Source organism: Giraffa tippelskirchi, chromosome 2 (assembly GCF_054371585.1).
Source record: "Giraffa tippelskirchi isolate mGirTip1 chromosome 2, T2T-mGirTip1v1.2.pri, whole genome shotgun sequence".
In the NCBI taxonomy this organism is placed as follows: Eukaryota; Metazoa; Chordata; class Mammalia; order Artiodactyla; family Giraffidae; genus Giraffa; species Giraffa tippelskirchi.
Window position 1 is genome coordinate 92,294,357 of NC_137276.1, and position 12,897 is coordinate 92,307,253.

A 12,897-nucleotide genomic window follows, 5' to 3' on the forward strand; every position below is an offset into this window, starting at 1 on the left:
GCTTGCCTGCAGCTGGTTGTGGCCAGAGTACAGGTGAAAGAGAGGGTAGGTTCCTGGCTGTTAAGTAGTTGGGACCTGATCCTATAGACAGTAGGAACTACTGGAGAATTACAAAGAAGAGGGCTGAGGGAGTGTAATCAAAAGGGTCAGTCTACCAGTGGGTTGGAAGCCAGACTGACAGGAAGATGAGGAGGGAAAGTGAGGGGGTGGGTCGGAGAGGAGCTGAGTTCTGGCTGTGGCAGTGAGGCTGGAGAAGCGTTTTAGAGGCAGAATCAATACCACTTCGGAGAAGGCAGTGGCACCCCACTCCAGTACTCTTGCCTGGAAAATCCCATGGACGGAGGAGCCTGGTAGGCTACAGTCCATGGGGTCGCAAAGAGTCGGACACGACTGAGCGACTTCACTTTCACTTTTCCCTTTCATGCATTGGAGAAGGAAATGGCAACCCACTCCAGTGTTCTTGCCTGGAGAATCCCAGGGACGGCGGAGCCTGGTGGGCTGCTGTCTATGGGGTCGCACAGAGTCGGACACGACTGAAGCGACTTAGCAGCAGCAGCAATACCACTTGGCCTGGTTGGATGCAAAGCATGAGGGGCAGGTGCGAGCTGCTCTGTCAACAGCGTCAGATGCTGGGAAAACCCCAGTAGCATCTTTTCACATGTGAAAGAGCACACAGAGCCTACAGTGTATCTTAAGTGTTTCGGGGTTCAAGTGGTTGTGATTAGAGGAACCATGAGAGAAACTCCTGGTAGAGACTAGATGGGGAGCAAGTAAGAAGGATGCTGTTGGAGTAGACAAGAAAGATGATATTAGGTGTCATTGGTTTTTGCCCAAAGACACAATGAGGAACTCATCTACAGGGATATTCCAGACCTTAATCTATGTTTTCTAGGTAGTTGTGAGGTTGAGGAAAATAGTAGTTGGTTGAAGCTAGGAAGTTTGTCCCATAACCATGTCTACGCAGGTAGGAACTGCGTATTGAATATGTAGGAGCCCTGTATTAGCAGCTGTGCCGGTTTAAAAGAGAGGAGATTAAGAAACTGCTCTAGGGACTGTCTTCCCTGGTGGACCAGTGCTTAGGACTCCGTGCTTTTAGTGCAGAGAGCGTGAGTTTGATCCCTGGTCAGGGAATTAAAACCCCACAAGTTGCAGTTAGATGGAGATCTTAAATGAGATCTTATCTCATTCTGGGAGGTTAATAGAGCAAAGGAATTAATAATGGGATCTCTGAAATCAGGTGGCTTTGATTCAAATCCTGGCTCATGCCATCCACCAGCGGTGTGACCTTGGACAGGTTCTTCACCCTCTGGGCCTCCATTTCCTTACTGCAAAGAGGATAACAGCCATGCTTATGTCTAGGGTTTTGTGAAGACTAATCAATGGAGGCCGTGTGTCCAGCGCTCAGGTGATTGCTGCCACGTAGAGTAGGTATTCACCAAGTGTTAGCTGTGACTCTGATTGGTGCTTGTGAAATAAATAGAGCCGGTCCCACAGATCCAGTGTTCATTAGGGGGATGGATGTCGTTTGATGGCGATTGCTACAATTCTGCTGTCTTGCCTGCTTGCTCACCCGATCCCGGAAGGTGGAATCTACCTTTATTGGTGTCAATAGTTAAATAGGTTGCCTGTGTTTAAGGAAAATTTTTGATGTCTCAGAACTGGGTCCTGAAAAGTGAGCAGCATTTTCTACTCTACATCCTCATGCTATTTTGTAACCTGTGTTTTAAAGATAGAGAAGCAGAGGCGAATAGAACGGATAAAGCAGAAGCGGGCCCAGCTTCAAGAACTTCTCCTGCAGGTAAAGAAGCTGGGATGTGTTCATTACCTTCTCTGCCTGTGTTCTGCTTCTCCCCTGACTTGCTCTGAGCCCGTGTTTTCTACTTTGGGTGCCTTCAAATACCTGGTGCGGCTGCACTAGCACATCGTCCCCAAGGCCCGAGCTCATGACTCTCCACACGATCTGCCTTTAAGACGGTCCATCTCAGGGAAGTCTCGGGGAGAATGGATACATGTATATGTATGGCTGAGTCACTTTTCTGTCTACCTGAAACTATCGCAACGTTGTTAATCAGTTGTACTTCAATATAAAATAAAAAGTTAATTAAGAAGATGGTCCCATCTCACCATCATCTGGGCCTCATGGCAGCTCTAGTGTGGAACATATTACTCAACAGTTTATTTTTGACTTTTATTCCTACTCTGAGCAGAAGTTATTTTAGCCCCTATTTGGAATATGAAGGAGTAAGGCTAATTAAATTTTAAGCATTTTGAGAAAAAAGGGCTTCCCTGGTGGCTCAAATGGTAAAGAATCGACCTGCAATGCAGGAGACCCTGGATTGGGAAGATCCCCTGGAGAAGGGAGTGACTACCCACTCTAGTAAAATAATCAGATCCACCTGTAATGTTAATACTTATTATCTGTGGATGACGTTATGACATATTCAGCTTTGTAGCAATACCAAAACTTAAAATACATTTCCATTTAGGAAAATTAAATTTTACAGTGTAATGTAGATCCCTGTATTTATACTTTTTAAAATAATTGTCTAGAATTTGGGTAATTTAAAAAATAGAGGCTTTGTAGAGAATCATGTGAGGTAAAATCACAGGGTAGATGGGCTTTTTTTTTTTTTAACCTACTTTTGGTCATTTCAGTTGGTGGAGAAATTTACTTTGAGCAGTACAGCAAGACATTTTCAAACCAATCAGAAAAACTTTTTAAAATGAGCCAACAAGTCTTTGTACTTTTGTTTTTAATCAGCAAAATGTCTTTATATGAAAAGCATTCAGCCAATCATAAAACCCATTTTGATTTCAGCAACCATAGGTCCTATTTCATTTCTGATATAGTCCACTTTTCAGAAATAAAGGGAGCAATAAGTTACCAAATAATTGTAACAGTTTTTTTGTTTTTTTCTCCCCCCCCAAAATACTCACTTTGTCTCATGGACAGAATAGGTTAAATATTCCTACACATTCCAGATTTTTGTTTTTCCTTTCTTGATCCTTATTTTTTGTTTTTTTTTCATATTTGAATACACAGCAGAGAGGCAGGAGCAGTTAGCTGTGTGTGGTCTGGAAGGGCAGGGTGGGAGGAAGCCGGTAGGGACAGGGCAGCAGCCGCAGGTGGAGCAGAGCCCCTGGCGCATGCAGCCTCGGGATGATGCTCCGTCCTCATCGGGCACCTCTCTTTTTCTTGCTCTTCTGTGTCTGTGTCCCATACTGACCCTGTGGGACCTCCCTGAGGAGCTCCCTCCAGAGCTGGTCTCATGTATTTTTCATACTGGATTTCCAGAGTAGGTTTTGTATGAAGAGAGCACTCTGTAGCTTTAAAAAACACAAAACTTGAAAGCTGACAGTTTATTCCTGTGCTCCTCCCTGGACAGCTCTGCTTCCTGAGAGACCTTCGCCTCCACCCCGTCAGCTTCCCTGGTTGCCTCTCTGTGTTTCCCTCCCAACTCAGTCTCCAAAACCCTGTGCTCGGCCCTTCTTACATTTCCTCAGAGCTCTCATGGAACATTTAGGGACTCCATTTTTGGCATATATTATGAAAACCTGTTTATCAGCATGTCTGTAATTATCTGTTGATCAGAAAGACTTGTGCTGGGCCAGATCGCCCTCACGTATGTGGGCTTTCCCATCCCTAGACGACCAGCACAAAGAATGGACCAGAGGACTTCCCTGGCGGTCCAGTGCTTAAGACTTTGTGCTTCCAGTGCAGGGGATGTGGGTTCCATCTTCAGTCCCTGGTCAGGGAACTGAGATCCCACATACCTCTCAGTACGGCCAAAAAAAAAAGTGACCTGGAATATTTTTCCCCTTTCTACAATGAACATTGCATTTTTTTTTTAAGTCGTAAATTTCTTTTTCTCTTCTGTCTCAAACCAAATATTTGCAGAAGATTTCAACCTAGGCGCAACCTAGCTGTCAACATTTATAAAAGCAGGTCTCTGTGAACAGTGAAACGAAACACAAGATATAACTGAAAACAACTACTGCTAGTTAGTCTCCTGGTAGACAGACAGCTTATTTCCTCCTAGTGTTTCCGTTTTCTTTCTTTCAGCAAATTACGAAGTTGTCACATAAAGTACATTAAGCAAGTTGTCCCTGAACACAAATAATTTACCTCTCTGTGGCTAAGATAGCTTAAATTTTTAACTAGTGAATGTCACAACTGCTGACATCACATGACCCAGATCACTTTTACTTACATGCCACCTCTTCTCTTGGTCATGTAGGAAAGGAATGGTATGAGTAGATTCTTCCCACAGATGATCCAGATGTCCTACTTTTATCTATATCATTGTCCCTTCCAGCCCTTAAACTTTTCCAGAGCTACTAATGCAGAGCAGAATGAATGTCTGAGTATACCTAAAGCTGTTTAGCCTCTGAAATAAATGTTAATAAGCCTGGAAGAGAACAAAAGGCTAAAGATAAATCAAATGGCATCAAATAAGGAAATCAGTTTAAAACAAATGGGGCGATTTTTCTTTTTACTATCAAAATAACATTGTATGTATATTCACAGCTCTTTTCCCAAGAACTGTCTGGTGCTATAAAATGTGCACAGTATAGAACGGTGAATCATAAGTATGTAAGAACTTTTACTTACCACTGTTCATATTTCTGCCTCTCCTGAGGCCCTCCCATGGCTCTAAGACCACAAAGCTGGGCCAAGTATGGGCTGTCTCCCGGGTGTGTTCTCTAGAAGAGAAAGATAGCCAGGTGGAGGTATTCAAACATATAATTCTTTTTCTGAGTTTTATAGTTTCAGCATATTTCTCAATATTAAATGAGCTAAGCATTGAATATAATTGCCTTAGTTCATTAGCAGCAGAAAATAACAAATCAGTAAGTATGATGGTTCTAGACACGCTGTCAGGGCTAGAATAAATTGGTGTCCCTTCTGCTTTGTGCATTTTAAAGGAGTAAATGTTTACTTTTCAGGGAGCTAGCACACAACCATTTTAAGACAACATGAATTTTAATCAAACTTCAGTTAAGGCCCAGGACCTAAAATAAACACTGCTAGGATAAAGTTGCTAAAACATAGAAAATAACTGAAATGCATCACTACTGGGTGACCAGAGGGAACAAGCTGATGGAAGGGATGAAAGGCTCTGACTTTAGGAGCTCTTTTAACCAGTATCTGTTCCACAAGCAGATGAAAGACTTCACTGTGTAAGGTCTTTCTACCTGTGGAATTCTGCAATACATTTGCCTTATTTAAAAGAGGGTGGCAGGGCCACTTTCTTTGACTTTTGAGTAATGGTTATAGCTTAAAGGTAGTAGCAAGATTCAGTGCAAAGATTCAGGCCTTGATATACCTTATAAATCAGTGCTAAGCCTCAGGTTCCTCTTCTGAAAGATGTCAGCTGGGGAGGGGCTTGGACCAGATTCCAAACTGTGCCCTACAGATGCTTAGAGGTTCTGTGAAGGAGCCCAAAGGGTGAATGAGGGCAGAGCTGGCAGGGCTCAGGACTCAGCCTCAGTGCAGCCAACCAGAGCAAGGATGTGTTCATCTGTTTTATAAACAGTGGGTGTCCCAGAAGATTTCACTTGAAGAAAGAGTTCTGTGGCTTTGTATAGTTTGTATGTTTCTGGGCTGGATGATCTAAGAGATGTATTTAACTCTAAACCCTCAGGAGTCTGTGTTCGTTAAATGGAAAACAAGTCCACTTTTGCTGTATCACTCACTCTTGAGAAGAGTTGCAGGTCCAACTCTCTCAGATATGTAAGATCCTGTTTCTATGGATGATGGAAACTGTGGGCCCCATTGTTTGTGTTACGATATGTTAGATACCATTTAAATAAATATTTTTTGCCCTTGAAATGTATTTCTTGAGTTAGATCATTCTAATGTTTTTCCTTAATTGTTTAATTTTAATTAACTCATAGGTGGAAGGTCTCTTTAAATGCTCTAACTATATTTTAGATGTACTTAATTCATTTAGTTCCAACTCACTTATCCATGTTAAATGACTGTGTATGTTTTTGTTGATCCTTACAGCAAATCGCTTTCAAAAACCTGGTACAAAGAAATCGGCAAAATGAACAGCAGAACCAGGGCCCTCCAGCTCTGAACTCCACCATTCAGCTGCCATTTATAATCATCAACACAAGCAGAAAAACAGTCATAGACTGCAGCATCTCCAGTGACAAGTAAGTGGAGAACCAGTGGCAGCGGGCAGGACCAGCCTTCTGTTTAACATAATTCTGGTCATTTGTAATATTATCTGAGTCCTCCAAGGCTGACTCCCTTGGGCTTCATGAAACAGCTCCTCAGACAAGAGTGCTGTCATCTGCTAGTGCTTGCTTCCTTCTTCACCCTTCACATCCCCCTCTTGGGCCTGGCACTGTGCTGCTTGTGCTGAAGACATAATGGTGCCCAAGCTAGAACATGCATGTATGCACACATAGATGAGCTAAGTGGGCAACTCACTGCAGTAAATTAGAGCATTAGTGAGCATCTGGGACATGGTAGGTTCACCAAGTTCACTATGAATTGTCACGTTTATGGTGGAGATAGTTGAGATTGGCATGTGGCACTAAAGCAATTTTTTTTTTTTGCTATATCGTAGTCGACCTGTGCTTCTGTTTATAATGAATGGACACAAAAATACTAGATGAAAAAAAACAGTATTAGATGGCGTTCTCTGCTTGCTTGCTTTCTTATTATCTTATAACTTGAAGTTTATTCATTTAACCACCTTTATTCATTTCACTCATCACTCCCCCCCACCCCCACCCCACCCTACCTCTGGCAACCATCAGTCTATTCTCTGAGTCTATGAGTTTGGTTTTTGAGATCCATATATAAGGTCTGTCATCTGTGTTGTTGCAAATGGCAGGATTTCCTTCTTTTATGATCTGTTGTCCATTGTCTTTTTTTATGGTCTGTTGTCTTAAGTACATCACAGTTTTTTAATCCACTCATCTGATGATAGACACAGGTTTTTTCCACGCCTCAGCTATTGCAAGTCATGCTGCAGTCAGTGAACACGGGAATACAGACGTCTTTTCAGGATGGTTATTTCATTTCCTTCAGATACATATACCCAAAAGTGGGATTGCTATTATATGATAGTTCTATTTTTACATTTTTGAGAAGCTTCCATATTGTTTTCCAGTGGGTGCACCAGTTTACATTCCCACCAACATGTTTTTCATTTTAACTAAGATTGATGGTAATATCAATATATTACTATTATCATAGTAAGTGAGAAATAGCAGTTTTCAAAATACAGAGTTTATTTGTAACTTATTTTATTCTTCACGAAAGCAGTAGTGCTCTTCAGGCTGTAAATCAGTATCAAGGTAGTTGAGGGCACAGGATGCAGAGTGAGACAGAAGGAAATGTGGATTGTGGCTCCCCCAAGCAGCTGCTGTAAAGCTTTGTCTGAAGAACAAATGAGGATGATATTAGGACTCGGTCACTTCCTTAAATAAGGTAATGCCTCTAAAAGGTCTGACTCCTGGAAAGTGCTTTATAAATGTAAGCTGCTATTCCAAGGAGTCAGCATGTAACTTAGCATCCCAATTGGGATACATCTGAGACCAAAAGAGGACTCAGTAATCACATCAGTGCAGAGGCACAGCCCAGGTCTGTCCCAGGGGCCAGAACTTCTGGGCTCCTTGGAGCTACTGCATTGCCATGGGGTTTACCCTCCCTGGTTTTTCTCACTCTTTTTCTTGGCAGTGTTGCTTCCTATCTTGACTGTGTACAGAGATCATAGGTTACTTAAATAAGAAGGCACCAAAAAAAGAGGAAGAGAAACAACAGATTTCTAAAGTATTTGATAATTAACTTGCTGGTTATCAAAAGTCATAAAGGACTAGCACAGGGGGCAGTAAATGATAGATATGTATGTTAGTGTTCACACACTTTAAATTCTTGACAGAAACCTGTGTCTACAAGGACTTGTCACATACTCCCATAAATCCGAGACTTACAGAGAATGGTTAATGTACTTTTGGGAAAAATAAACTGTTAGATTTCTAGTTACTCTCTCTAGTTAGCCTCTTGTTTGGTAGGACATTACTTAAACTCTCTACTTTGGTTAGTCTTTCAAGTTTTAAAGAGTAGCAGGCAGAGAAGGCAATGGCACCCCACTCCAGTACTCTTGCCTGGAAAATCCCATGGACGGAGGAGCCTGGTAGGCTATAGTCCATGGGGTCGCTAAGAATCAGACACGACTGAGCGACTTCACTTTGACTTTTCCCTTTCATGCACTGGAGAAGGAAATGGCAACCCACTCCAGTATTCTTGCCTGGAGAATCCTAGGGACGGCGGAGCCTGGTAGGCTGCCGTCTATAGGGTCGCACAGAGTCGGACACGACTGAAGCGACTTAGCAGCAGCAGCAGCAGCAGGCAAGTCTGGGGACCAGTGGCCTAGGAGGATGAAGGATCCTCTTCCTTCTCAGGTGGTTATTGACTCCTGTCCTTTCCTCGCCCTCCCCCAACTGATGTAAAGGAGGCTCTGAGCTGCTTACAGGGGCTTGATATTCAAGGTGGGTTGCAAGTATGGCATTTTGCTTTAAATGACAAATTTTACTCTAAGATCTCAGAATTTCATGTCTGTGTAAGCCCACCACTGTCCCAGCACATTCACCTGCCCTCTGTCCCCGAGGCTCCTGGCGACGTTGCTCCAAGCCTAGCCTGGGAGCCAGGAGGACCATTTCTTCTTACAGTGGCCTCTTTATTGAAAGCCTTTGCCCGGCAGCTGGACATCCTGATTTGGCACTTTTCAAAAACATTTGGAAACGTGCTATGTGTTATATGTGACACTTTTTTCTTAGGGCATTTTTACTCCTGAGACCCTCAAGACAGGGTTTGGGGTTTGGTTAGTTTGTAAAAAGCCTTCCATTTTTTGCTTGTCTAAGGTATGATGTGGCTAATACTTGACTCATGAAAATGAAGTAAGCATCCAAATGCTTTTTCCTCAACCCTAGTAGGCCACCTCATGGTAGGAAAGTTAGGTCCTAAATTGGAAAGGCTTTCTTTGTGTATGTTTCTTTTTTTCCTCCCAGTGACTTCTTTGCTTGATTTATTTACTTTTATTGACATATACTTAACATACAGTATTGTATTAGTTTCACATATACAGCATAGTGATTTGACATTGGCATCCATTACAAAATGATCACCATGATAAGTCTAGTAACCATCTGTCCCTGTACAAACTTACTACGATATTATTGGCCATATTCTTTATGCTGTATGTATCCCCAGGGCTTACTTTATAATTGAAGGTTTGTACCTTTTAATCCCCTTCACCTGTTTCTCCTACTGCCTTCAGCCTCTCCCCTCTGGCAACCACTCATTTGTTCTCTATGAGTCTATTTTTATTTGTTTTGGTTTTTTAGATTCCACATATAAATGAAATTATGTGATATTTGTCTTTGGGTCTGGTTTATTTCATTTAGCATAATACCCTTTAGATCTATATGTATCGTTGCAAATGGCAAGTGTTTTTATGGGTGAGCAGTACTATCCCCCTGTGTGTGTATACATACCACATCTTTATTCATTCATCTATTGATGGACGCTAAAGTTGCTTCCATATCATGGCTATTGTAAATAATACTTCAGTGAACACTGAGTGTAACCTTTTCAAATTAGTGTTTTTGTTTTCTTTGGGTAAATACTTGGAATTGCTGGATAATATGGTAGTTCTATTTTTAATTTTTTCAAGGAATCCTCCAAACCGTTTCCTATAGTGGCTGCACTGGTTTACATTCCCAGCCAAGGTGCAGGAGAGTTGCCTTTTCTTCACATCCTTGCCAGTGTTTGTTATTTTTTGTCTTTTTGGTGGTAGCCATTCTGACAGGTGTGAGATGATACTTCACTGTGGTTTTGATTTGTATTTTCCACATGATTAGTGATGTTGAGCAGTTTTTCATGTGTCTCGTGGCCGTCTGTACCTCTGCTTTGGAAAAAAGTCTACTTGGAAAGGCTTCCTTAATATTTTATCTTTTATGACAGAGCTATAGACAGCTTTGAAAAATACTGGATTTAGACCAAAATTCCTGTCTCCAGTTTGCCACAGCTTAATGAGGGCTGGAATGTAGGACTCCTGTTGTCTGTCACAGGAAAGTTGTTTTAATTGGGAAAACGGTTTATTTGAGATGTCATTCTTCTCAACCCAGCAGGATGACTCACTGCCCTAAACGGTAACAATCTCTAGTACTGTCGCTGAGCTTAGGTCCTCATGCTTCCATTGTATATACAGAGTACAACACTCTTCAGACCTCCCCGACACCACAGAAACCCCTCACTAACTCTGTTTACTGATACAGGTTTGAATATCTTTTTAATTTTGACAACACCTTTGAGATTCATGATGACATAGAAGTGCTGAAGCGAATGGGAATGTCCTTCGGCCTGGAGTCAGGCAAATGCTCCCTGGAGGATCTGAAACTTGCTAAATCACTGGTGCCAAAGGCTTTAGAAGGCTATATCACAGGTATGTTAACTAATGCTGTCAATGTGGTCCTTGATTAAATGTCAGACCCTAACTTGCTAAAATTTCTCATAGAAAATTACTGCCTGCTATCTGCCCCCTGTCAATTCTGTTCCGTTACCCTGAAATGTAACCTCTCTATTGAATTTCTTATGTATCACCACTTTTCTTTAGAGATGCAAACACAAAAAAATAGTGAGCTGGGAGCAATTTATTATTTAGTTTTGTCTAATTCTCACCTTTATAGAAATGGAACCAAAGTGATATATTCTTTGGTGATTTGACTGTTTTCACTCAACATCATGTTCTTGAGATTTATCCACAGGATTTCATGTAGCTGTAATTGATGCATTTTTACTGCTGCGTGGCATTCCAGCATGTGGATGAAGCACAGTTTATTTGTTCATTTTACTGATGATAAACCTTTAGTTTTGCTTCCCATCTCTTGATATTTAAACAGCGCTACTTTGAACGTTCCCGTTACTGTTTCTCGGTGACCGTGTCATGTATCTACGAGTGAGGTTGTGGCTCTGAGGCAGGTCCATCTTCATTGTTACCAGATGATGCCATGGCTTTCCAACTTGATTTTGACGCGGTACACTCTGACCCACAGAGTGGAAGTGTTTTGTCTTCCCAGGCAGGTGGATGTGAACTGGTATCATTATTTTTTACATTGAGATTGAATTCCCATACTATAGGATGCACCACTTTAAAGTGTACAGTTCAGTGATTTTTAGCATATTCACAACGTTTTGTAGTCATCACCTTTATCTAATTATGATTTTTATCAGCCCAGAAAGAAATTCCACATGTGTTAGCATTCACTCCCACCACCCCCAACTCCCCCACCCCCCCATTCTTCCCATCATCTGGCAACCACTGATCTATTTCCTGTCACTGTGGATTTGTCCATTCTGGACCTTTCATTAAATAGAATCTTACACTAATGTAGCCTTGGCGACTGACTTGGTTAGCATAATGTTTTCAAAATTCATCCATGAAGTAGTACTTCATCCCATTTTGTGGATAATACCACATTTTCTTTATCTGTTCATTAGTTCACATATTGGGATTGTTTTCACTTTTTGGCTATTATGCTGCTGTAAACATTGTACATGCTTCCATGTGAACGTAAGTTTTTGCTGCTATTGGGTGTATACCGAGCAGTGGAATTGCTGGGTCATATGGTAACTATATTTAGCATTCTGAAAGTGCCAAACTATTTCCCAAAGCAGTTGTAGCATTTTACAATCCTACCAGCAATGTATAAGGGTTCTGATTTCTCCATATCCTTCTCAACAGTTGTTATTGTTCATCTTATTACCACCACGCTAGTGAAAGTGAAATGGTATTTCACTGTGGTTTTGATTTGCATTTCCCAATGACTGCTGATGGTGAGCATCTTCTCATATGCTAATTGACTATTTGTGAATCTTCCTTGAAGAAATGCCTATTCACATCCTTTGACCATTTTAAAACTGGGTTGTCTTTTCATTATAAGAGTATACTTGAAAGCAGAAACACTTTTGTCTTGCGTGTCCTAAAACTCAAATTTTCAGTAATTAAGAAATCTTCTTTATGATTCAGTTCAGTCGCTCAGTCGTGTCCGACTCTTTGCGACCCCATGAATCGCAGCACGCCAGGCCTCCCTGTCCATCACCAACTCCCGGAGTTTACCCAAACTCATGTCCATTGAGTCAGTGATGCCATCCAGCCATCTCATCCTCTGTCATCCCCTTCTCCTCCTGCCCCCAATCCTTCCCAGGATTAGGCTTTTCCAATGAGTCAGCTCTTCGCATCAGGTGGCCAAAGTATTGGAGTTTCAGCTTCAACATCAGTCCTTCCAGTGAACACCCAGGACTGATCTCCTTTAGGATGGACTGGTTGGGTCTTCTTGCAGTCATAGTTCCTAAAACTATGGTATATTGAGCACATATAATTTGGGTGTATAGAAACAAGTGTTGTTCTACCTTTTTTGCCAGTTTCCTTCATTTATAAGTATTACTACCTACAATTTCATACTGTATCTTAAAGGCACTTTAATATTAGCTCTAAGGAATATTAAGCCAGATGTGAGCATTTGCTACTGTTTTATGGTTTTAGCCACAACACAAGAGCCTGGATTGAGATTTGGTTTTTATTGGGTTTAGTGCTTAAATTCACACCACACACTTCCTGTCTGACCCCCTCTTCTTGCCCCTCAGCCTCCTAGTCCCCTATTTGCACACACACACACACACACCCCATTCTCCCCTTGCTCCTTCCGGAGAAGGGCCTGCTGTTTTCTTAGCAGCTCAGGCATCATAGCCATCCAGCAGGGTCTGCAAAAGGCTCTTACTCCGTAAATCACCAGGACTTTATTTTAGCTCATTCTCAGTGAAAAGACTGCGGGTGATTAGGCAGGCTTTGTGGTTTTGATGTCTTGGTGACCTCG

General features: G+C 41.8%; 1 protein-coding gene across 50 annotated transcripts in view; it reads left to right on the forward strand.

The window, feature by feature from the left end:
• The window catches only part of TFDP2 (transcription factor Dp-2), a 180,950-nt gene that overhangs the window by 165,758 nt on the left and 2,295 nt on the right, over positions 1–12,897 (forward strand). For 44 of the 50 annotated variants that reach the window (XM_081569580.1, XM_081569581.1, XM_081569625.1 and 41 more), the window contains 3 exons: positions 1,730–1,798; positions 6,011–6,162; positions 10,300–10,466. In XM_081569580.1, coding sequence (XP_081425706.1) covers positions 1,730–1,798; positions 6,011–6,162; positions 10,300–10,466 — 388 coding nt within the window. The remainder of the gene's footprint in view (positions 1–1,729; positions 1,799–6,010; positions 6,163–10,299; positions 10,467–12,897) is intronic. The other 6 variants (XM_081569585.1, XM_081569586.1, XM_081569575.1 and 3 more) reach the window with 1 other exon arrangement.